The sequence below is a fragment of the Solea solea genome, chromosome 7, assembly GCF_958295425.1.
Source record: "Solea solea chromosome 7, fSolSol10.1, whole genome shotgun sequence".
Lineage (NCBI taxonomy): Eukaryota > Metazoa > Chordata > Actinopteri > Pleuronectiformes > Soleidae > Solea > Solea solea.
The window spans coordinates 6,008,893-6,031,411 of record NC_081140.1 but is presented as its reverse complement, the minus strand read 5'-3'; the positions used below and the strand labels follow the sequence as shown (position 1 = coordinate 6,031,411).

The following is a 22,519-nucleotide window of genomic DNA, read 5'->3' as shown; positions in this document are numbered from 1 at the left end:
GAAAATTCTGCCCTAATGTACCTAATGAGCTTTGTAATGACAAGAGTTCTCGTTCATTGACAGACACATACTTCTTCTTGGTGCTTTGATTTGTAAACTGTGTGTTGCGCTGCTGCTGTGCTTTGCTGTTTAATGTAAAACAGGGTATTAAGTTACTTTCCTAAAATGACAGATTGACAAGCAACAAACAGAGCAAAGCTGATATTGGATAAAAGGTGATGACATTAGAAGCTGCACTGTACATGATATCCCTACAGTATAGTAGTACTCTGTGATACATTTCCAATGTTATTTGGATTTTACTAGCCATCCCTCCTGGTTGCTGTTGTAGTCTGTTTTAGTAACAACTTCATCAAGTGTCTGTATCTGAAGTTTTATCTCATTGAAACTATATGTGTTTTGGTTTTTCTTTTTTCAGGACCAGCCCTCCCTACTGTTGTGCGGACCTGTATTCTCTGCGGACAGGCGAAATGGTTAAATCAATTCAATTCAAGACACCCATCTATGATCTCCACTGCAACAAACAGTATGTAGGCCTAGCTGATCAGTTTATATTTTATGATGCATTGCACTTTTGTGTCCGCTTATCAAATGGGCTGTTTTTCTTCCTCAGTATTCTCGTTGTGAGTCTGCAAGAGAAGATTGCTGCTTTTGACAGCTGCACCTTCACCAAGAAGTTCTTTGTCACAAGTAAGGATTCAAGACACACAATAGTTCTGTCTTGGGAAGTTTAATATTCATCCCATTATATCAAAAGGTTCTCTGCTAACTGCATTTCACGTGCACGATAAGACAATTGAAGCTTTAGTCGGCAGAATGTCCTCAATAGAAACGCTTCATTGTTGGGTCTCATCTCCAGGTCATTAAAGGACCAGTTTGTTATAACTGGTGACATGTAATGGTGAGACTGCAGGTTCACAACTCTCCTTCATTCACGTCTCCCTTTCACAAGCGCATCCAGGAACTGTGTTGGTCTTTACATGCCGGAAAGGATGTGAGCTTCCACTTCAAAGCTGTAAAGGCACGCTTTGGCTGATCCTTTTGGTCTGCTGTAGAAACATCGCTGCCTCCATAAATCAAAACCCTTTGCCTAAAGTCCAGATAAAAGGCTTATTCTTAGGCTATGATAACCATTTTTATTTTTAAGTGATTATACACTTATACAAACATACTTACAAGTAGTAGATTCAGTTTCAGCCAATAAACCATCATGAATATTACACACAGGAGCTTTAAGTAATAATGTTTTTGGATCACAGTTCTCTGTCCTCAACCAGGCAATCAATTTCTTAAACTGAAATATCAAATATTGACACATATTTGTGTTTTGCAGTGTAGTTGCTGGATTATTTTCAACAAAAGGGACATATATGCATTATCTGCTTTACAGAGACCATCCAATAGGAATACCTTCTCTTCCTGAACTGCCCCCTGATTGGTGAAACTCTCCCATCCCTAGATTTCCTGTAAACAAAGTCTTGAGGAGGTGCAGAAGTCTAGCTTTCTGTCCAATTACTTGATTTCCATTTTTTCAATTACTGATTTTGAACTAGCATCTATTGGGGTATTTAACCCCCATTTAAATTGCTGTTGTGAAGATGTGGAAAAGGAAGCCGTTTAGATCACATTGTCCCCACATATGAAGTGTTTCCAGTGAAAACATATATTTGTGAAATGTTGGCACAAACCTCCAGTGTTCTGTACCATATGCAGTAGTGCAAAAAAACAGTGGCCATTACGTAAGTTAACACTAACATTGCCAAACATGATCAGTGACTCTGTCGTGTTGGCATCACTGAAGCCAAACAAATGCAAAGCAGATCATTGGTCATTGTAGAGCCAGCCATGGGCCTCCATGGCTGGCCCTTTCGGGCAGCAATTTGTAGCTTTGTGCTATGTTTACACTGCTTTTATCAGGGTAGGATGTGAAGCTCTCCATTTGAAGCTGAACACAGGAGGAAACTGTTTACAACACAGCACTTGCATTCTCCTGGCTGTACCTGCCATGTCTGCTGAAAGATGCTGCGAAAGAAAGGCCAGACTGTATTACAAGGCCATTGCTGTCCACTTAAGTCATTGACTGGAGTAAACTGACCTTACAGGCTGGCTTTAATGTGTCTCCTCTTTGTCTGCCTGCCTTCCATATCAGTGTCTGGGCCACAGGAAACCAAACATGCTCAATAGTTATTAATCGTTTCAGAATACTGGGGCCTCCTCTTCATAATGCTGTTTGGTCTGTTTGGGCCCTAAAAGCAGTAAACAAAGGCTTCTGTGATGTGTGCAGAGCTCTGTGTTGGACCAGACCTCCTTCTGTCCAATGTCCACGTCTCTCAGGATGTGACTGTGGAGATGTCTTACTGTTTTGAACACTTGTGGCTCGTCTCATGTTAATAATCTTGCCCTGCATTGAGGTTGTGTGTGCTGTGAGACTGAGACACCATCAGCAGCAAATCCTCCTTTTCTGTGCATTCCACACCCTTGTGCAGCTTTACTGAGCGAAACAACACCCACTAATCATGGTTTGATACCTAATGTTTTATGGCACAGTGGCAGCTGTTTGGATATCGGTTCCGTGGAATACTCCTAATAATTACTGTGCCTTTTTGAGGCAAACCGATTTCAGCCTGTCGACCTTCAATCAAAAACAAAATACTTTTTTAATATTTAAAAAAAGATGTACACACATTTTCTTTCTTACAAGTGTGACTGTCTGTATGACGGGACTTTCTGAACTATGAGTTTCAAAAGAAAAAAGAATCATAAGAGCTCAGATTTCTATTAGTATAAAAGAAAAGGAGGCATAAAATTGGCCTTGTAAAAACCCTGGTGTCGTAGAGTGAACATATAGAACTAATAACTGTGAGCTTTTGCCTGGTTTATAGGGCCTCAAATAATTTCACACTTAAAACTACACATTAACCATCAGTCACATCCAATCCCTTAAAAAACTGCTCTGCTAAAATCCTGATGTTATAACTGTGTTGTCAGACAAGTTAAACACAATTGATGGAAGGTCAGTAAATCGAGCAACAAAGGCAATGATGTAATAGAAAATGTTAATGCCATATCATTTTTGAAAGCGCAGTGGCCAGCACTCTGCCAGCCAACCAGTGATGTCATTTCATCCAGTCAGGTTACATCCACAACACGACAGCATGCTTGCTTTTAAAAGCATTGAGTTTTCTGCTTTTTCACCTGCACTCCACACTACTGCAGAGGTTTCAAGTACCTGCAAGTACTGTTCCCTGTATTTTGATTTGAAACACAAACATACATTTGAAGTACTTTATATAGCAAAGCTTTTCAGTTATCTGATGTTTTAAGTTAAATCATAAGCTAAATTTACCTTAAGCAAAAAAAAAAGCATAAGATCAAGTGAGCTGCTTCCAAAGCTCATACAGACAGAAAGGTTTTGGTTTTGAACATTGTGCATTTTTATTTAAACATTTTAATATAAAAAATGTTTCATGCTACTAAGAAATGTAAGGTGATTTTTTTGGGTTAGGGTTGAAATACTCTGTAAGAGTCAACTATGCAATTAGTTTTCCCGAAAAGTGATTCAAGCAGCATGTTCCTGTGCAGATCCTGCCACTCAAATCCATGTTTTTTATTTTCCTGAACTCATTCACTACATATTTTCCTTTGACAGTGCAAGCTTATCTGCTTGGTGCGATCTACATGTTTCATGTTGATCATCAAGTGTGTCATGGTTAAAAATAGTGATGCAGTCAGCGAGAGACGAAGCGTCGTTGGCTTGCGGCGTGCGTGCAGGGCCTTATTTTGGTATTGGTCATGGCAATAGGGTTCGTCCTTCAGAAGCCTGAGCCCTGCTTTCTTTTTCCTTTGATTCTATCCATCATGTGTTTCCTCTCCCCGCTCTTCTCCCCCCTCCCCTCCACCCTTAGGATGTCAAACACATGTTATCTCACCGCCTGAGCTCCCCTTGGCCTTGGAGAGGCACAAAAGGCTTCTCTGGCGCTACCAACAACCCTTGTGGCTAACCTCAATATCCCCCCACCCCACCATCATCACCCGCCCAACCACCCCGCCCTCCAACACAACACACTACATTACTGTCTGCCTCCACCTCATCTGCTCCCAGAGCACTAAATTATTGTCAGAGAGCCCCCTTCTTGTCCCCCACACACGTCCATGCGTTAGCTGTGTGTACATGTGTATGTGCTGCAAGTCCACACCGTACATGTTCATTACTGGGCCAACATTTTGTTGTGTTTAGATGTGTTAGTCATAGATTGCTCTTTGTTCTTGTTTGTCTTGTAGTTGTTTAGTTCCACATGTGTTTGAGTGGGAAGAGAAACATTCCTCCTTATATTGCCTTAGACATTTATCTGTTAGTGAACACAGTGTTCTGTTTGTCACTTAAGATTATTGGTTGCTATACTTATTCCTACTGACATTTTTTTTTTTGTTGTAAAATGTGTGTGCGTCTTCGGTTTTTGTGTTTGTCCCCACTGGGATTATTGTGCTGGTCAATCAGTAGAGGAGCCATCCTCAATTTATCGAGTACCGCAGTCTCACATTAGGTCATACTGGGCTCACACATGCACAGACACGTCACCCTCATTAGACTCCGATTTATCTTCGCAAACAAGAGACTCCCCACAAACACATTAATGGTTTAAGATAGTTACAGACACTCTCCAGGCGAGAGGCTCATTAAAATCCCTAAATGTTTGTTGTTTTTGGTACAGAAAAACCTTTGATGAGGTTCTTTAAGAAAAAGTGTATGAATAGGAATCTCTCTAATTTCCATTGGTGCCCCCGTGTCTTTTCAGGCTGCTACCCTTGTCCTGGCCCCAGCCTCAATCCAATAGCTCTGGGAAGCCGCTGGCTCGCCTACGCTGAGAACAAGGTACTACATGCACACGCATTCACTCATCCTTTGTGGTAATGCCTTATCAGACAATTTGACATATTTACTATCCAAAAAATACATTTTTATCTATTTTCAGCCTCTTTAATCTCTCTGGATAAACAACTCATTCCTAGAAGTCCACTAGAGATGATAACATTTTGAAAATCAACAGATGCATGCAAGTTTTCTGTTGTCTTTAATGGAATTGTTAAGTATTTTCGAAAAACAAGAATGTTGCATTGCGCTCTCTGCAATACATTTAATGCATAATAGTGTTTTGAGTGCTGGCCCACTCAGGTAATTGACAGATGGGGCCAGTGTTTGTGGGACTGCTCGAGGATTTCCAGAAATTACGAAATGTAGCTTTGTGAGTCACCTGTGTAATGCTGGAACAGGACTATTGAAGAGATATTGTATTTGAAACTTAATCAGTGCAGATTGGCTGTTTGATTGTGCATTTTTTCTTAAAAACCAAAATCAATTACCTCCAAGGAGGAGAGAAGAACTTTTTTGATGTTTGAAGTCTGACTCTCCTCCAGTTTTTCTCTTTGTGTGTCCTCTGTAGACATATACACTGAGTCTTATACTCATCAGTACATCTTTGTTTTTTCTGCAGTTGATACGATGTCATCAGTCTCGTGGAGGAGCTTGCGGTGACAATGCACAGTCCTATACAGCTACAGTGATCAATGCTGCCAAAGTAAGTGATAATACATAGACACATTTACCAGTTTTTTAGTCTATTCTTCTTTGTACGTACAGTGACATAAAAGTTTCTGAGACCACTTCAGCACAGTTCAGGAGTTAGTCATTTCTGTATAGAACCTTGCTGTTTCATGTTAAGCCTTTTTCACACTTCAGGATTTTCAGCCTGATGAGTCTTGCAATTAGCGGCCAATTCCTCCTAGCCAGCACCTAACTGACAGGCATGTGACATATTAAAAGACATGATTTTACATGAGAATAGGCACCATCCAGATGTGTCATAGACCCCAATCTAATTTCCAGCACACATATTAGATTGCTACCCTTCGCCAATCAGAGACTAGGACAGGGGTAAACGTGGCTGAAACCAAAATGACAGCACTGGTTCATCAGATGGAAGTAGAAAGAGCAATACATAATAGAGATCATGGACAACATCGCTACATTACGTTAAGCGGTCAACTGAACAAAATTAAGCTTGGTTTCACGCATCTTTTTGTGTTTTTATGATGAGATGATGATTAGACATTCTTAAAGGTCTTAAAATGATCTGTTCTGTACAGCTTTTTTGTCTCTATGACCAATCAAAGCGCAATAAACTACAGTTTTGCATCGATATGCAACTACATGCATTTATATGCTACTTGTTTTCCATCACAAAGCTGTTATATCCATTCACATGTTGCCATCGTAGCAACCAGAAACAATAAGGTGTCAGGTGTCTTGCCCTTGGAGTAGAGCTGGTGATCTAACCCCAATCTTCTGACAACCCACTCTCCCACTAACCACAGCCATTAGTCCCCAGCCACTCGCTCTATGTGGACTGGATAACAAGTGCAAGACGCCTGATCAAAAGACGTCAAGTTGTGTATTGTGAACTTTGCTTTAATTGCCACAAAAATAACAAGTTCCTAATTGATACAGAAAAAGCTATTGGGTTTTATTGTGGAAAATATATTAAGATGAATAATTCTTTGGGCAGATACAGTTTAAGAACAAGTATTTTGCATGGAATTCTCATCGTTATTGACATTTATCCTCAAACATTTATTTTTATTTTTATTTTTTTCTTACCACTGACCATTTGACTTTATTTTCTTCAACATTTGGAAATGGATTGTTATTTTCTGACTTTCAATTTCTGTCAGAAATTCCTTTGGTTATTACTCCGATTTTAGAAGTAGCTCACAATAGATTTACAGATGGCAAGGTCTCCCTATGCCATCTGTTAATGTATGTACTGACATTGGATCCACCTGGCTTGCCCTGCTAACTGGTGCTGTTCTTATGAGACACTTCATCAACCTGCCTGTCTGCTTTATTTATTATTTTATTTTATTTATTTATTTTTTTTACGACTGTGATCTGTTTCACTCCAACCGTTTTCTTTCTCCCCACTCCACAGGGAAGTGTCCCTAAGATGGCTCATGAACAACCGATAGCCCACTTTGATACCAGATGTCATTCCTGGTCTGATTTAGCTTCTTGCAAATACATGCTAAGTAACTTGCTCTTCATAGTGTTGTAGTCTGTTTTCTCCATTCAGTCTCAGAGAAGGTGCTAATTACAAAGAGCAAGTGTATCCATTTCCTACTTAATGAATGCTAACAGGTAGTGTGAGGGAAGTCTCATTAGTAGGCTAATGGTGGTATACATCAAAACGACCACTATGACACTAATAGATAAGCAGCATGGTAAGGGGTAGACAATGGCGGGGGGCATTGATATGCAGACAGGCAGTCTGCTCGCCTGCCCTCTCCTCATTTAGGACCATATATCTCAATATGGATGACAAGGTATCTCCTTCTGGCTTGTGGCGCGACACGCTGGCTCTTAGTGCTGACGTCCAGAGACATGGAAACGGAAAGGGAGGGGGAGTTGCATTAAATTGTAATGGCTTTTGTTTATAACAAGGAAAAAACAGTGCAACAGCTCTGACTCTGAGTCCCAGTTCTGCTTGCCGTAAATCACATCAGTCCTGTTGCTTTCATTCTTGGATGTACAACTGTAAAAGCTCTTTGATAAGAATTAGGTTGTAATTTGTTTAGATGGCAACATCAGGTCATATCTGTGTATGCACCATGTGTGTATGTGTGAGTGTTTTTTTTAGACATGTTCTGCCTCCAGTCTCCCCCCTTCTTCACCAGCCGATCAATAGCCCCTGTTTGGACTACCACTAAGAACTCCACAACTGCAGTGATTAGAAAACACATTAGTGTTGATCAATTAGGAGCCAAACGCCCCACTTAATAATTGATGGCTCTTGTGGAATCTTACACACACACACACACAGGCTGCAGACACTGTTAGTGTGCCTGGCCAAGTGGCGAAGAGAGACAGTGGGTGATCCTCAGACCCAACAAACGCGAGGCGCCACAGTCTATTGACAGGGCCGCCTAGTCTGAATGCCTGATTAGGCTCTCCGGGGCCCCTTTGGTGCTTACACACACAAAGACACACAGTCACACACGTTGGACTCCATTAGCTAAAGACAGTGTAGTAGGTGAGATAGACTCCACTTAAGCAGCACTATCCATTTCCCTTGATCGAGCCACAGAGGTGTGTTTGAGCCAGACACCCTGGCTGGGCCTTAAACGGACACAGAGGAGCCACACACGCACACACACACATACACACACACACACACATCCACACACATACACACGCACAGACACACCAGTATTTTGTGTAGCTACAGTGCTACAAGTCATCAGCACTACACATTATCAGCAAGCATCAAGTGAACATGGTGCTTGTACACGGAGATACATTTGCACATACAGTCATGTACCTGGCACCTCTGCTCACTTTCAGTGTCAATAACAATTTTAAATAAAATTTGTGCAGAAGATCTTACTCATATGATTGTATTATTTCAGGAGTTTAAGCAAATATCTAATATCTATCCATAATTTGTCTTTTTTAATGCAGACTTTAAAGACGGGCCTGACCATGGTGGGTAAAGTTGTTACACAGTTGGCCGGCACCGTACCGGCAGGGACTCCAGATGAGGAGGGAACATCTCACAGCACAAGCCGGCGTAGTCCACACAACCCTGGTGTGGTCACCATCATTGACACAGACAATGTTGGTGAAGGACAGGTCAGTCATTTGAGTGTACTTTTTCTGTGTGTGGATTAAGATTGAACTGTTGTGACTGCATGACGGCATCTCAGAAGAGGGTGTTAATGAAAACACCGAATTGTACATGAACAATCAGCCATGATGTAAAAATTTAAATAATATCAGTGGTTTAAGCATGATGTTTTGCAGTAATTGGTACAAATAACTGTTCATTTCTGTAACATTGGACATTGGGTATTATTGGTTGGGTGGCTCAAAGAAGTTATTTTTGTCCTGGTCCAATTAAGTGTAACTAGTGCATTTGTGATTGTTCACAATTTGTGCTGTGTGGACTTTTCACAGGAGGCAGATTGAATCCCAATTAGATAATTTGCTCTCTCATCATCCTGTTCCTCACATATACTTCAGACACTGGTATAGCGAAATTAGATTAAGGTGGAGCGAGAGATAAAGTGATAAGGTTATTTTTTTTGCACACTCTGATCACATACCCTGGTATATACAGTAGAGCTGTATGTCTGATTTCATTCCAAGTATCACCAGTAGAAGCTCGTGTACCACTGGTAGTACATGTACCACAGTTTGAGAATTATTGTTATTGACAATGCATTCACACAATGTAGATCAGTAAGAAGCATCATAATTTTAACTTACTGAGCAAAGCAGGGTTGCGCTACAAATCAATAAAATCACTTTACACTTTTCCAGATGCACAAATACAGAAAGCATAGAATTACATTGACAGATTAATTAAAGGCAATACTGACAGACTGGTGTCTATAGCAACAACACAAAAGATAAATTTAGCAGGAGAAGCAGCGCAATGTACTCTCAATTACCTCATTAAAATATTGAAGGCAATGACCTTGTTTGAATTTGCTTACTTCACCAGGAGTGAGCTATAAATTTAATACATAAATATGAATCTACATAGAGGAGGAGATTCTGGATCATTACAGAATGGATCCAATACCATCATCACAAAAGAGTCCCAGCTGACTCTGAGACTTTGAAATTAGGAGAACTGTTAGTTATTATACAATGGATTAATTTTATTATTCAGTATTTTATCATTTGATTATGAGTCCTGAATGGTAAGGCCTGAGCTCACTTAGCTTCCCTTTTTGGATCCGGCTTGGTGGTTAACCAAAAACTGTTACCAGGTGACCATCATTGTTGAACTGAATGTCTGCTTTACTGGCTATCCCTCTATATACTTACATTTCCCCCCAATGAGTCCATGATATGTATAATGCATGGACACATACACACAAGATTAAATTGACATAAGTTTGTTCTTGGCTGCGTTCCTCTCTGGTCCTGTCATTTATGACCCAGGTAAACATAGCTTTGGCCTCTGTGGTTTTGTGGGAATCAGGAAAATCTCCAAGGTTGGCTTTTTTTTCCCCCCTCTGCGGCTTGGACACACTTAGACTCGTTCATCTCACTCCACACAACTCAGTGAGAGGTGCGACTTAGATTTGCTGCATATTTTAACAGCCAAGCTTTTAGCCACAAGCGTGGCTGCTTTAGCAGCCCCGGGTTACAGAGACACTCTGTAAACAGTCGTTGGTCTGCAGTAACCTCACATGAAGCTCAGAGTGCACCATATGTCAGATGAGGTCTTGACATCACATTGTCAGTCATTATAATTGTCTAGACAATGTGAAAAATGTATAGTAGATTCACGTTTCAAATCTAATACAATGACCAATTATATTCAAGTTCAGGAAACTAATATTACTAATGGAAACACATGATTCCTTGCCTGAGGTTGAGGCATTTTGCAGCAGCCTGGGTTTAAATCCAGTCCTTGGCTTTCACACTCACCTGTGGGGTCAAATAAAGTGTTAAAAAAATCCCCAAAAATATCTTAAAGTCTTCATAAAATTATGGTTTGGTCTCACCGCCTTTTTCCTTAAAACTGCATAGAACTGAAATCTCTGGGGCAGCCTCAAAACAACATACACTATAGAAACTGGGGCAGCATATAAAGACACTATACACTTGCATTGGCACGAGGGTCAGCTTCTTGTCTCGTATTTAGCTCTATTTCTTTAGACTGAGGGAGTATTTCGAGGAAAACCACACAGATTCAGATAAAACGTATAGAAAGCATCAATGCCAAATGTCCAAGGCCACTGAACAAAGTGAAAAATAATTACATTATGATAGGGCTGCACAATTTCACCTTGAATAATTAAAATCACAATATGACCACAGCATCTTCAGATTGAAAGACACTCTAATATTATACAGAGATACAAGATACAATGAGTGCAAAATAGCTTAATGCAAAACAGCCAAAACTCTTGCTTTTTATACAAGAAAATGTTTTTTGTTTTTTTTTAAATGATCATGATTTATATTTCAAGATTGTAATATTCTTTATATTGTAGTCTTGATCTATATGCATCTTATTCTACAGAGAAAAGAGAGCATCATTGTTTCTCAAAGATCTGCACAAATATCACACAGTAACCATTTTAAATATGTTTTTTGAATGAAAATATGAATAATCATATCGCAATCGTAATTCCTGTCAAAAGAATCCCAATTAGGTATTTATTCCCTATTTCTTGGTGAGTGTGTAATGTATGTACTGTATATCAGTGTGACCCTGCGCACAGTTTGAACCATACTGATTTCCTTCAACATCGTTTACCTTAACAACTGCAAAAACGGTCAAATCTTTTATCCCCCGACTCTCCACAGCCACTCTAAACCATGATTAATCATGCTGCTGTAGCTGTCACGTTTTTAATGAGGCATGTTAGCATAAATAGTACAGTTTGTCAGTGATGTAGTCACCACACACACTCCCTGCCTTCTCCCTTTCTCTCAAACCGTGACTGTAGCTGGCCCTGTAGCCAATGTGTTGTCTTATAAGCTCGACCTGAGCCTTCAGAAGCAGGCCTGCACTCTGTCACTAGTCGACACACTGTAACTATACACTGGCCATAAACACTGACTCGGGCAGGAAGGCAAGGAGAGAGGAGAAATGGAGGGTGAAGTTATGAGGGGGGGAGTTGAGAGTAAAACAAAAGGTGTGGGGTGGGGGGTGGTGGGGGTTCGGGTGTGATATTTGGAGAATTATAAAAGGGCACGAATATGACAGAGGTGAAATCCTGTGTCTGTGTAGTCGTAGAGGATATTCCCATCCTCTGCAGGCTTTGAACACCCTTATTTGGAGCAGCAGCTTCATCACACACACTCTCTCCCTGTGTAGCAGACTGGGTTCTCTGGAGGACACTGTTGTTTCAAAGGGCTCCAGCAGGATTCCCTCACAGAACAACATTGTCTGCCTGCAACGCAATAAAAGTGATCTGCTTCATGTCACCAGCCTCCTTCCCTCTTCCCATTCTGCCTTTCCTTTTTTCTACCCCTGCTTATTTTCTTGCTTGTAGTCTGAGATGAAGCCATATTTGTTTGGACAAAGTATGCTAAGTTAGTTGATGGTTCGCCAGCATTCCTCACAATATTAATGTAACATTCAGTTCACTTACATTGTACAAATAATTAATTATTGTCTTTGTCCGACTAAAACAAGACTTTTATTTGCAATTATTTGCTTGTGCTTACTGGACAAACAAATTAATTAAATTCTACGGTGCAGTTGAGCTGCAACTGTGGCTCGACTTAACTGTGTTTGGAAACGTACTGACTGAAGCTGGGTATATGTTCACTCTCATGCACAAAATGGCCTCATGTGTAGGCCTTATCTTTTTTCAAACTTTTCATCCTCACCCTGGTGGTGCCCTGCCAACAACTGGAATCATCTCAGCCTTGTAATTATAGGATTATTTTATTTCTCCCACTTTGACAACAGAGTTTATACAGAGGTTTAGGAGCTGCCACTACTCTAGTGAATATTATTACAGTTTAATTTTCTTAAGTGAAAAGTGCGGCGCCAGTTTCTGCCTGTTTATGTGAACACTTTCATGTGGTATAGTCACAACCAACATGTCAAACACCACATTATGGCCAGACAAATTCTCATATTCTCGTCTCTGTTCTTAGACCATACTGTGTCCTCACTGGTCAATTTCTTTGATGTATCATAAGAGAGGTTTCAAATATATTTTCTTTTTTACCATTGCGGCCCATTAGAGCATGACCAAACTCAGCCCAAACTGGATTGCAGTATCAAAATATTTGATGGAACCCATCCTGACCCGCTGGGATCTGTCAAATTCCTGTTGAGACGTTCTGAGGTCGCATATCCCTATATTTCTGTGCTGTCACATGCAGACTGTGTCCATACTGAATACTAGAGCTGTCAAATGATTAACATTTGATCTCAATTAATACGATTGATTGTTCTACAGGCAATTGTTCAATTTTGTATTACTCTCTTATCAAATATGCTTGCTTTATGCAAATATCTTCATTGTTATTGTATGTGTGCATATTAATCATGTGTCTAAAATGTTGTGCCATTAAAATGAATGCATCTATATATCCTATCTACCCCATACACACATCCATCTACCCACCCATACATACGGTACACATACATTGTGTCTGTAATTATTAACCTATCTAATGATAATTCTTTCTTTTTTTTAACTACGAGAGGGCAGCGGCACATTCAGAAAGGAATGTGTGTGTGATGATATCAAACCAAACCTACATTTGAAGAAAATCATGTAACTCAGGGGAAAGTCCCATTCTGGGTTTATGTTCATATTGTTAGAAAATGATTTGGACTTTCTTTGTGTGTGTGTGTGGTGTGTGGTGGCGTGTGTGTGTGTGTGTGTGTGTGTGTATATATATACACTACAGGTCTTGGTGAGTGAGGACTCAGACGGAGAAGGAGTGGTGGCTCACTTCCCAGCTCATGACAAACCCATATCCTGCATGCAATTCAATCCCAGTGGTAAGACGCACACATGCACACACACACACACACACGCACACACACACGTGGCGCACACACATTTTTGAGGAAGAGGCTATAACAGCCTATTTAAGTTAAAAATACAGAAAACAGAAGGGATTACATTTCCTTCCACTTAAATGACATGAAGTGAAATAATATAAGTTAAATAATGCTACAGTATTAATTTACTCTCAACCTCAGTAAATCTAACTAATCCATGCTTTTGGTTTTGGACAACTAGTCCTCTGCACCTCCTCTAGGCTCTGGACAAACGGGGCCAGTGATTGGATATGTTACAGTGTTCTGTTGGTACTTTGTGATTTGATTCAATTATGATTCAGGAGGGTACAATTTGATTTTAAAACAATTATGAATGCATCTTTATGCATCAGAGGTTTTCTCTTAAAACACACTTTATATAATGATGCATAATTAAAGGATAAGATGCAATTACTTCAATTGTCCCTTCATACAAATGAAAGTACTGCAGCATTTTAATACAGATTTAACTCAGTCTTGCAGTAGTAGGGTACACCTACATGTGTGTTTTTGTATGTGTTTTTCTGTAACTCCACACAATTATTGAGATGAACAACACCAAGAGATAATAAACTTAATTAAGTTTACATTTATACTGTTCTGTTTACTATACTGGTCTGTGTAAGTACTGTGTTTAAACGTTTCTGTAACGTTTAGCCTAGCATCAGCATTACCTACAGAGGTAAGTAGGTAAAGATGGATATGATGAATATGAATTGATTCATAATTATAATATTTTATCATTCAGAGAGAATAAGAGTGATTGTAATAATCAAGGTTTTTCGCTCCCATAAAGCCCTTCAGTAAAACTGCCTATGCTGCAAAGCAACCCATAAATCAGGCACAAAGAAAAACCTAACAAAACATAAATAGAGCTTTTTGAGACGGAGACATTGCCTTGTGTCAACTGAACTGAGGGCATCTATCCATTCTCCTCTGGTGGTCAGAACGGGGAGTATAATCCTAAACGTAAGTATATGACATATATGTAGATGAGACTCAACAATCAGATATTTTTTTTGACTAGATCTTTAAGAAAAGGTCAGGCGAGTGACCCACTTGTCCTTGCATAAGCTGGAAAAAAATCTGAACTATTTCCTTCATTCATCCCTGAGCTCATATACTCAATGAGTGAATGTATCAGTGTGAGTATTTCCTTTTAACTTTTTTCCCACTTTCTTTGCATTGCTGAAATCCACACTGTTAAAAGAAAGAGACAGTAGATACTTTGTAAGTGCGAACAGGCTACCATGTCAGTTTTTGTTGGATGTGTTAGTTTGTGTCAGTCTCAGCGACTCCTGTGGTGTGTGTGAGTGTGAGCGAGCGCTCTTGTGTGTTGCGTGTGCATGTGCAGTTAATAAAGGAACTGCTGAGCGATGACTCTCACCCTGTGACCTCTAGGCCCCAAGAATCCTTCACTTACCTGGAATTATGACTTAACACAGCAGCTCCATTTGAGCACAGACGGGATGAGATTGAAGGCAAAGACATACAAGATGTGGCTGTCTTCTCCCGAACCCATGTCATCAAAACTGACACAGAACAAAACTTTAGTTTAGTACAATGAACGGCACAACAGTTTAAAGTTCATTGAAGTACTGTTACTGTGCTTTTTTAATTTAGAATTTTGAGTTTTACAACAAAATGAGTTCCTTGTGTTACTGTCCAGCCACCATAGCTTGTCCAGAGAAGCACACAAAGACACAATCAAAAGTTTATGTTGTTCTGAACCCTTTCTCTTGCTCTGTATAAGTTTCATGAGTAGGTGGGAACAATGTGTGAAGTGGGTGATTTAATAATAGTCAGATAACCCTTCTCTCAGAATCAGGTACATCACGATTCGTCATGTGATTCATCATGATGCAATGCATCCAGAATTTTATCTTTTTATCTATTTTAAAAAATACAAGCAGTCTGTTAAATATTAACCCTAATATGAAATTGAATCCTTTTCTTTACAAACCAAATTGAATTGTACTGTTTTCAAGAAAATAAACGAATGCTCCCGCAGCTGAGCAGCAACTTCAAGCAACTGAAACATCAGTCAGTGTTATATGTAGGCCTGTGTTTGAAATATTTACCGTGTGATACTGTTAAACAATCCTCCTAAATATGATACACCTTTAAAGTGGCATAGCATTGCTTTTACATTAGAGCCAGGATTCTATAGCACAATGTAGTTCAGTTAGTCTCATTGTATCGTGGAATGCTGAGTCAGTGAGCTGACAGATTACCCTGTGAAACTTTCCAAAGCGAACAGTCAACTTCAGAGCTCTCTTAATCTTTCTGAGTCATTTACTCTGAACCACAACTAAATGACTAATAAAAGTTTAAATTACAACCAAAAGCAACACCAGAAGTGAAGCCCGAAAACACAATTACAGCCAGGGCATGTAATGAGATTAGAATGAATCTCAACAGAGCCAGAGAAACTCGTCTTTTTCCACTGTTGAGAATGCAAAACTGCTTTCATCATTGTTTATTCTTTTACTTTTTTCACTTCTAAGCTGCCTGTTGTGGAGTGTCTCATAATTAGAGGCCTCTTGGTCTGATCAGAATCCAAATCCTGAGTGACACGTTTGTTGGTCTGGCACTACGTGATGTTAGGGGAAGTGACTTTGACTGAACTACCTTCCTGGCCCTACTGAGGGCTCCCTTTACCGCGGTCAAGCTCAACATAGCAGAAACAAGACGGATTTACTTACCAGGAAACAATGATATGACTCAAACAGAGACTGGAAAGCCCAGAAGTTTTGGCTGGGAAGAGTTATGTAAGAAACCCCAGTGGCTTGTGTGTGTTGGCGGCTCTACAGAGGGCGGACTGGTGGCCGCCAGTTCCTAGTGTGGCGGCTGGCGCTTTGCGGCGCTTCGGTGGATCTGTGGATCTATTCCTAGTGGTGTAATTAGAGGGACGCAGATGAAGTGCAGTGGCACAGCACTCTCTTTAACAGCTGCAGTGTGCACGCGCTTGTTTTCTTTCTCGTCTCGTCCTCTTCACTCGTCCTTAACGATGCTTGACTTGATTAATAGGTACGATGCCAAGGTCAAAATACACTCACGTTTAGATGGTAGACATAATGTCCAGCAGCTTGTGCATTTCTTATGACTGTGAGTGGCACTAGATGGAGTGATTGATCCAGCAACCCTGCAAGGCCACACCCTCTTGTTTTATTCTCTCAACAAACTTTCTCCTCAGTCCTACTCACTGCACTGCAGTTGTGCATGAAGTATTTCAAATACAGGAGTAGTGTAGAGTAAACGATGCAACATCATATTGTTAACATTTAAATTACCAGTTAAGTCCTGTATTCAAAACTTTCAATAAAAAAAAAATTACATATAAAAAAAACCCACACATAAGAAATTATGAGTGTAGGTTGGTGCTAATGCAATTGAATATACTGTCGGAGCAATAGTAGTAGATTAATGCCTTTTAAATTGCATTTTATTTTCTTATATGAATAAAATTGTTTAATATTAAATAATGATAATAATCTTAAACAGTGAGAAGTTGCTAATAATGTTTGAAGCTGAAATATCATTTAATTGTTTTAATCTCACAACTAGGGCAACACGGTGGGTGTAGTGGTGAGCACTCTTTGCAACAAGAATACCCGAGTTTGAGACCCGGTTGGAATAAGGGCCTTTCTGCATGGAATTTGCACGTTCTCCCCGTGTGTGTGGGTTTTCTCCGGGCTCTCTGGCTTCCTCCCACAGTCAATAAACATGCAATATGGGGATTAGGTATATTGGACGCTCTAAATTGATTGTGAGATTTAATGGTTGTTTGTTTCTATATATGGCCCTGCGATGGACCAGGGTGTACCCTGCCTATAGTCCTATGTCAGCTGAGATTGGCACAGCACCAGAATAAAGTGATAGAAAACGGATGGATGGATGATTGTCAACAAGTACATAATACATAAATGAAATACATAATATACATACATAATTAAATAATTGCTTTAGCATTCACTGCAGGTTCTGACATCTGATCATATCAGTACATTTAGTCTTAAGCAAGCAATAACTTAATCAAGGAAATAATTGCCTCGTTAGTTATTAATCGAGATAAAGTGTTTGTCTCAGCCCTCAAATTGTTGTCAAGCGATTTCTCTCTATAAGGCATTGTATAGTTTTCTTCAGCCTCGAGTGGGTGGTAAAACAGTGTTATCTTCATTTTGATTTATGTAGTAACATTTGACAAGTTATAACACTTCACTCAAAGATACTAGAATTGAGCAGTAACAGTTTAGCTAAATACAAATAAAAAACGAAACGATTCTACGTAAAATAGGATCATTAAAGTTTACAGTGTTATGACATAAAAATAAACGTAATACGATCAAATTTTCATCCACAGAAATAATTCATACATCAGTAATATCCCATTTATTTAAAAAAAAGTACATGTGTGAAGTGAGCTTTGGTTTCATTATGAACTGTAACTATAGTCACCAAATGAATGTAAAGGTGTAAAAAGTGCAAATTGAAAAGTTTCATTCAAAATATTATGTTGTAGAAATTTAAGTAGCAGCAATAATATCCAATCTCAAAGCGAGGCTCAAACATGTTCTGTACTAATTTTAAAATATTCAACCAATGCAGTGACCCACAACACTGTGTACATTCAGGTAACCCTGTCTTATGGCAATTACTGTATGTTCATATTTTGCAAAAAAAGCTTTCTCTTAGTTACGCACCAGCAGTCACAGAATCACTGACTGGATTATGATCAGAAGCAGCAACCTCATTATGTTTAATAGAAAACATAATTCGGTCTGTCGCTGTTGCTTTTTCTTCAAAACAAATCTTGCTGCCTGTACTTATGACCGTGAATCATTCAAATCATTTGTGTCTAAACTGGATTCAGGTGTACATTCACTCTTGTGCTCTTTCATTTCCCCCTTTTTGAGTCTCACAAAACCCATTAGTCTGCCACAGATTCACAGCTTGATTTTTTTTTCGTGCTGCCAACGAAACGTTTTGAATATGGAATTTTTGAATACCCGATCAAAGCCACAAGTAATGGCAGATGAATCAAGACTGAATCTCTCTCTCCACACGGAACTGTCCCATAAACCATAGCCCTGATTTAGTAACAGGCCAGTCTAATGACTAGCCTGGCCTGCTGAGCCTGACCATTGAGGCAGCTGTGCCATGGAGGCAGCTCTCCGTGGTGTAATAACTCTGTCTCTCCATCTCACTGATGTGTGAAAGAAACCAGGCCGTCGCCGAAAAACCCTGGACCCACACGCACATGTTGAACACGAGGGGAATTCCCACACACAAGCAGCTCCGCTCAGCCGCACATTTATAGCCACACATTTAGCATGGATTGAGTTGTGTCTTCACACCAAGACAGTAATTAGCACTCACAGCTCGCTCACATGTGATTTACAGCAACAGCTTCTCAGTATTTTGACTGGGGACAACATGGGCTGTTTTCTCCAGCTCTGAATTCTACTTAGACTATTGTTGGGTAATCATAATCATCATGTCTCAGTTTTTAGTGGCATAATGATTATGTCATTATTGTCAGAGCTTGGGCTGGTCGCTCAGCTGCATTTGCAGTGTCTTATACGCTGACTGTGCCAGCAGACAGAAACCAAGAATTTACTGAAAACCATGTATTGGCCATTCATTGTGACATGGAGTCGCCTGTTGACATGATGTGGTTTCCCTGTAATAAATCAATATAAATGAATACCATGACAGCCTTTAAAGGACCAGTTCATTCAAAAATAAAAAATCTGTCATTGTTTTTGGATGAACATTTAAGGCAAGCTTTCAACTAAGTACACGTTGAGAGTTCTTTTTTCTCTGTACCCAGTGGTTAGATTTGTAAAAATGACCCAGTTCGACTGAATGAAACATGCTATTTAGCATAATCAGAAAGCACTTGGATCCTTGTGATTTATGACTTTTACAGCTTACTTTTGTTAGTGTGTCTTAGTGGTTAAGAGTCTGAATGAGCTTCAATAGAAAAGAAGAACACCAGTCTTTTGCATTAATATTTCAGTTAATAATACACAATACTTGTTTGAATAGTACCACACATTAATCAGTATTAAAAGTCTGATGGTAATTGTGACAACGTAATATCTTCCTGCAGTGAATAAGGTTGGTATTATTTTAGCGTCATGGTATTGGTTACTGAAGAAACATGTCCCACCAGCTTTTAAAACCATTAAGCCTGTGTTGATTTAGCATCGCAGTGACAAGATGGTGTGAACTCACAATATATCTCTCACGTCTTTGCACATAAAACACTCAGCAGAACTGAAATTCCTTGCCGTTGTGCGTGTCTGTGTAATTGCAGCACAAACAGCATTATAGCTAGATAAGAAACATAATGGAACAAAATCAGGCAGGGTCTAACTGTGGTTATCAAAAGGACTACAACATGGGGAGCAAGGGGAATATAGAATTCAAATTTGCAGGAAATCATAAGACAATATAAACATAGGTATGTCTTATTTATTTAAATGAAGAAACAATAGTTGTACCTATCTGATTCATTAATCTTCACCATTGATTTTTAAGATTGTTACAGATCTGTGGAGCATATATATTGAAATTTGCTTCTCCATGTTTAGTTTTGATTCTATGAAAAGAAAGAAACATATCACAAATGTTCAGTGCTTGACAAACCAACCAACGGCAATGTTTTAAAGTCACTTTCGGTTAGTTTGTTGAAGAGGTGATGCTCTCCATCCTCACTGACACATACAGTATGTAAGTTAAAGAATAATGACTGCAGAATACTGACAAAATGTCACTCTAACGCTAAAGTAATAGCATGGAGGAGAATCATCTGGCTGTACTGTTACCATGACTCAGGGCTTTGTCTGAAGCAAGACTTGACACACTTCTACCATCATCGTCACAGCTTCAGCAGTGTCGAGTCATTCACATCCCACACAGTGTGGTAACACGCACCTTATTGTTGACTTTTTCACAGTGTATATGAATGGCTTGATGGGAAGAGGTGACTTGTCAATGGTACAGTGTGTACAATTTAGCAACAGTTACTGATGAAGCTACATGTTATGACACCCTTCCCTTTCAAGTATGCTTGAGAACCCATGTAGCCTTCAGTTATAACTCAAACAATGTATAGTTTATCCATTGGGGCCTATTGTAAAAACATGGATGTCTGTGCAGCTGACCTAAGGTGATTGACAAATGAAATGTAATCTTTCATCTTACATTTTTTGGCAAATAACAATAAGTTTACCTCATTGTTATACACTGAACATTTAACTTAGTGTTCCCCATACATTGAAACAGTTTTTTTTTTTCCTTCAGTGTAAAAACCCCCAGTGGCCAAGAAAACTTATTGTTTATCGTACTCTCAACATATAAAGGGACTGGATGGAAAATAACTGAAAACCCAATAGTACCGTTAGGCAATTTTAGTGGCCACAGAGTTTAAAAGCCTGTGTTATCATTACCAAAGGAGCAACTAGCTTTACAATGATATAAACATTGTGTGTCACATTTTTTTTTCCAAAATAACTCTTTGTATCATAAGAATTTGATCCACTTATCCAAATATAGTTTGGAAAATCTAAAGTAGCTGTTGCAGCTAATTATTTCATGCTATTGGTGAGTTCAAGCAGCCAACAGGAAGCACTCCAGTGCTCAGGCTCTTTGCTGTGTATGAGCCCAATGTGAGCTTTTTATATTAATCAGTTGGGCACATCATGGACTATGGTAGTCAAATTTCTTAATGCATTAATCATTCTATCCCCTTAGGAGAATTAATTTCTTTGCATATTTTTTTATTCGGTCAACCACATCCAAAGATGTCAACATTTTAGTCTGAGGATGGTGCTATAGAGTCAAGTCTTTTTCAAAAGCATTTTTATGGTGGAAGATCACGTATAAATGAACATTGGTTCAAGTAAAAGCCTACAGTTCCCCAAAGAAAGGATAACTTGTTGTTGGGCTGGGTTTTGGCTTGTATACATTCATTTTAAATGTCATTGTTAAGCTTCTTAACTCAGTATCGTAACATTTTAGTAAAATGGTTTATAACATTATAATGTATTGCTAAACAAATTTGTACAAATGTTTTACTTAATGTGTGAAGCTCCACAGAATGATGCTTAGCAAAGCAGTTTTCAAAGCAAAAGTGATAATTGCCGATAATTACTGTACATTAACACATAAATGCTGTTACAGCTGTGTTCACCTAATTCTATGTAACATACTTATGACTTTACAGGGGTTTAAAGCTACTGAAAATGCAGGATCTCTCAAATTGTATTGTTGAGTTTTGTGATGGGGCTTTCTGATCTAAGATAGAACATTGTTGGGGTCTAGATTTTCCCGTGAAACCTGGAGGAGATGCAGAAGTTTTGTTCTATCTTAGATCACCTGATTTACTTAATGCTGAAAGGTTGCTGCTTAGATATTTGCATGAACAACCTGTAGAACAGGTGCACCAGTGAGTATAAGGTCCCCTTTACACCTGGCATTAGCACGTGTTTTCTGTGATCAGATAGTGATCAGATAGGACTTTGCATGCATTTACACCTGGTATTAACGTGCCTCCGTTGTCCACATCAAGATCCGATTGTTGTGCTATCACAACAACCCCCCCCCCCTATCAACAACATATGCATACAACAATGATAACGATAGGCGCACGTGAAGTTGCCTTGTTTTATGGACTCCTCTGCTTTTTTAAACAGGATAAGAAGTTGTCTTTTATAAGCGGAAAGCCGACGAAAGCAGAGGAGACAGTGCAGTCTTGTCGCTGCTTTCACCTCAGCTTTGCTTGGAGCCACCAACATATTTCCGCTCATATAGTTGTTGTGGGTGGAGTGGAGATGCAGCGGAGACTCATTACGTTACATTTACGCTGGTCACAATTTGTCTCTGGCCACCTACCCGAGGTAGTTTGGCAGATCGGATATTACTCT

At 39.4% G+C, this 22,519-nt stretch overlaps 1 protein-coding gene across 3 annotated transcripts in view; it reads left to right on the top strand.

The window, feature by feature from the left end:
• Nucleotides 1-22,519, top strand: part of bcas3 (BCAS3 microtubule associated cell migration factor) — a 317,149-nt gene that overhangs the window by 31,435 nt on the left and 263,195 nt on the right. For all 3 annotated transcript variants that reach the window (XM_058633221.1, XM_058633220.1, XM_058633222.1), the window contains exons 8-13: nt 419-526; nt 614-690; nt 4,797-4,873; nt 5,493-5,576; nt 8,513-8,683; nt 13,451-13,544. In XM_058633221.1, coding sequence (XP_058489204.1) covers nt 419-526; nt 614-690; nt 4,797-4,873; nt 5,493-5,576; nt 8,513-8,683; nt 13,451-13,544 — 611 coding nt within the window. The remainder of the gene's footprint in view (nt 1-418; nt 527-613; nt 691-4,796; nt 4,874-5,492; nt 5,577-8,512; nt 8,684-13,450; nt 13,545-22,519) is intronic.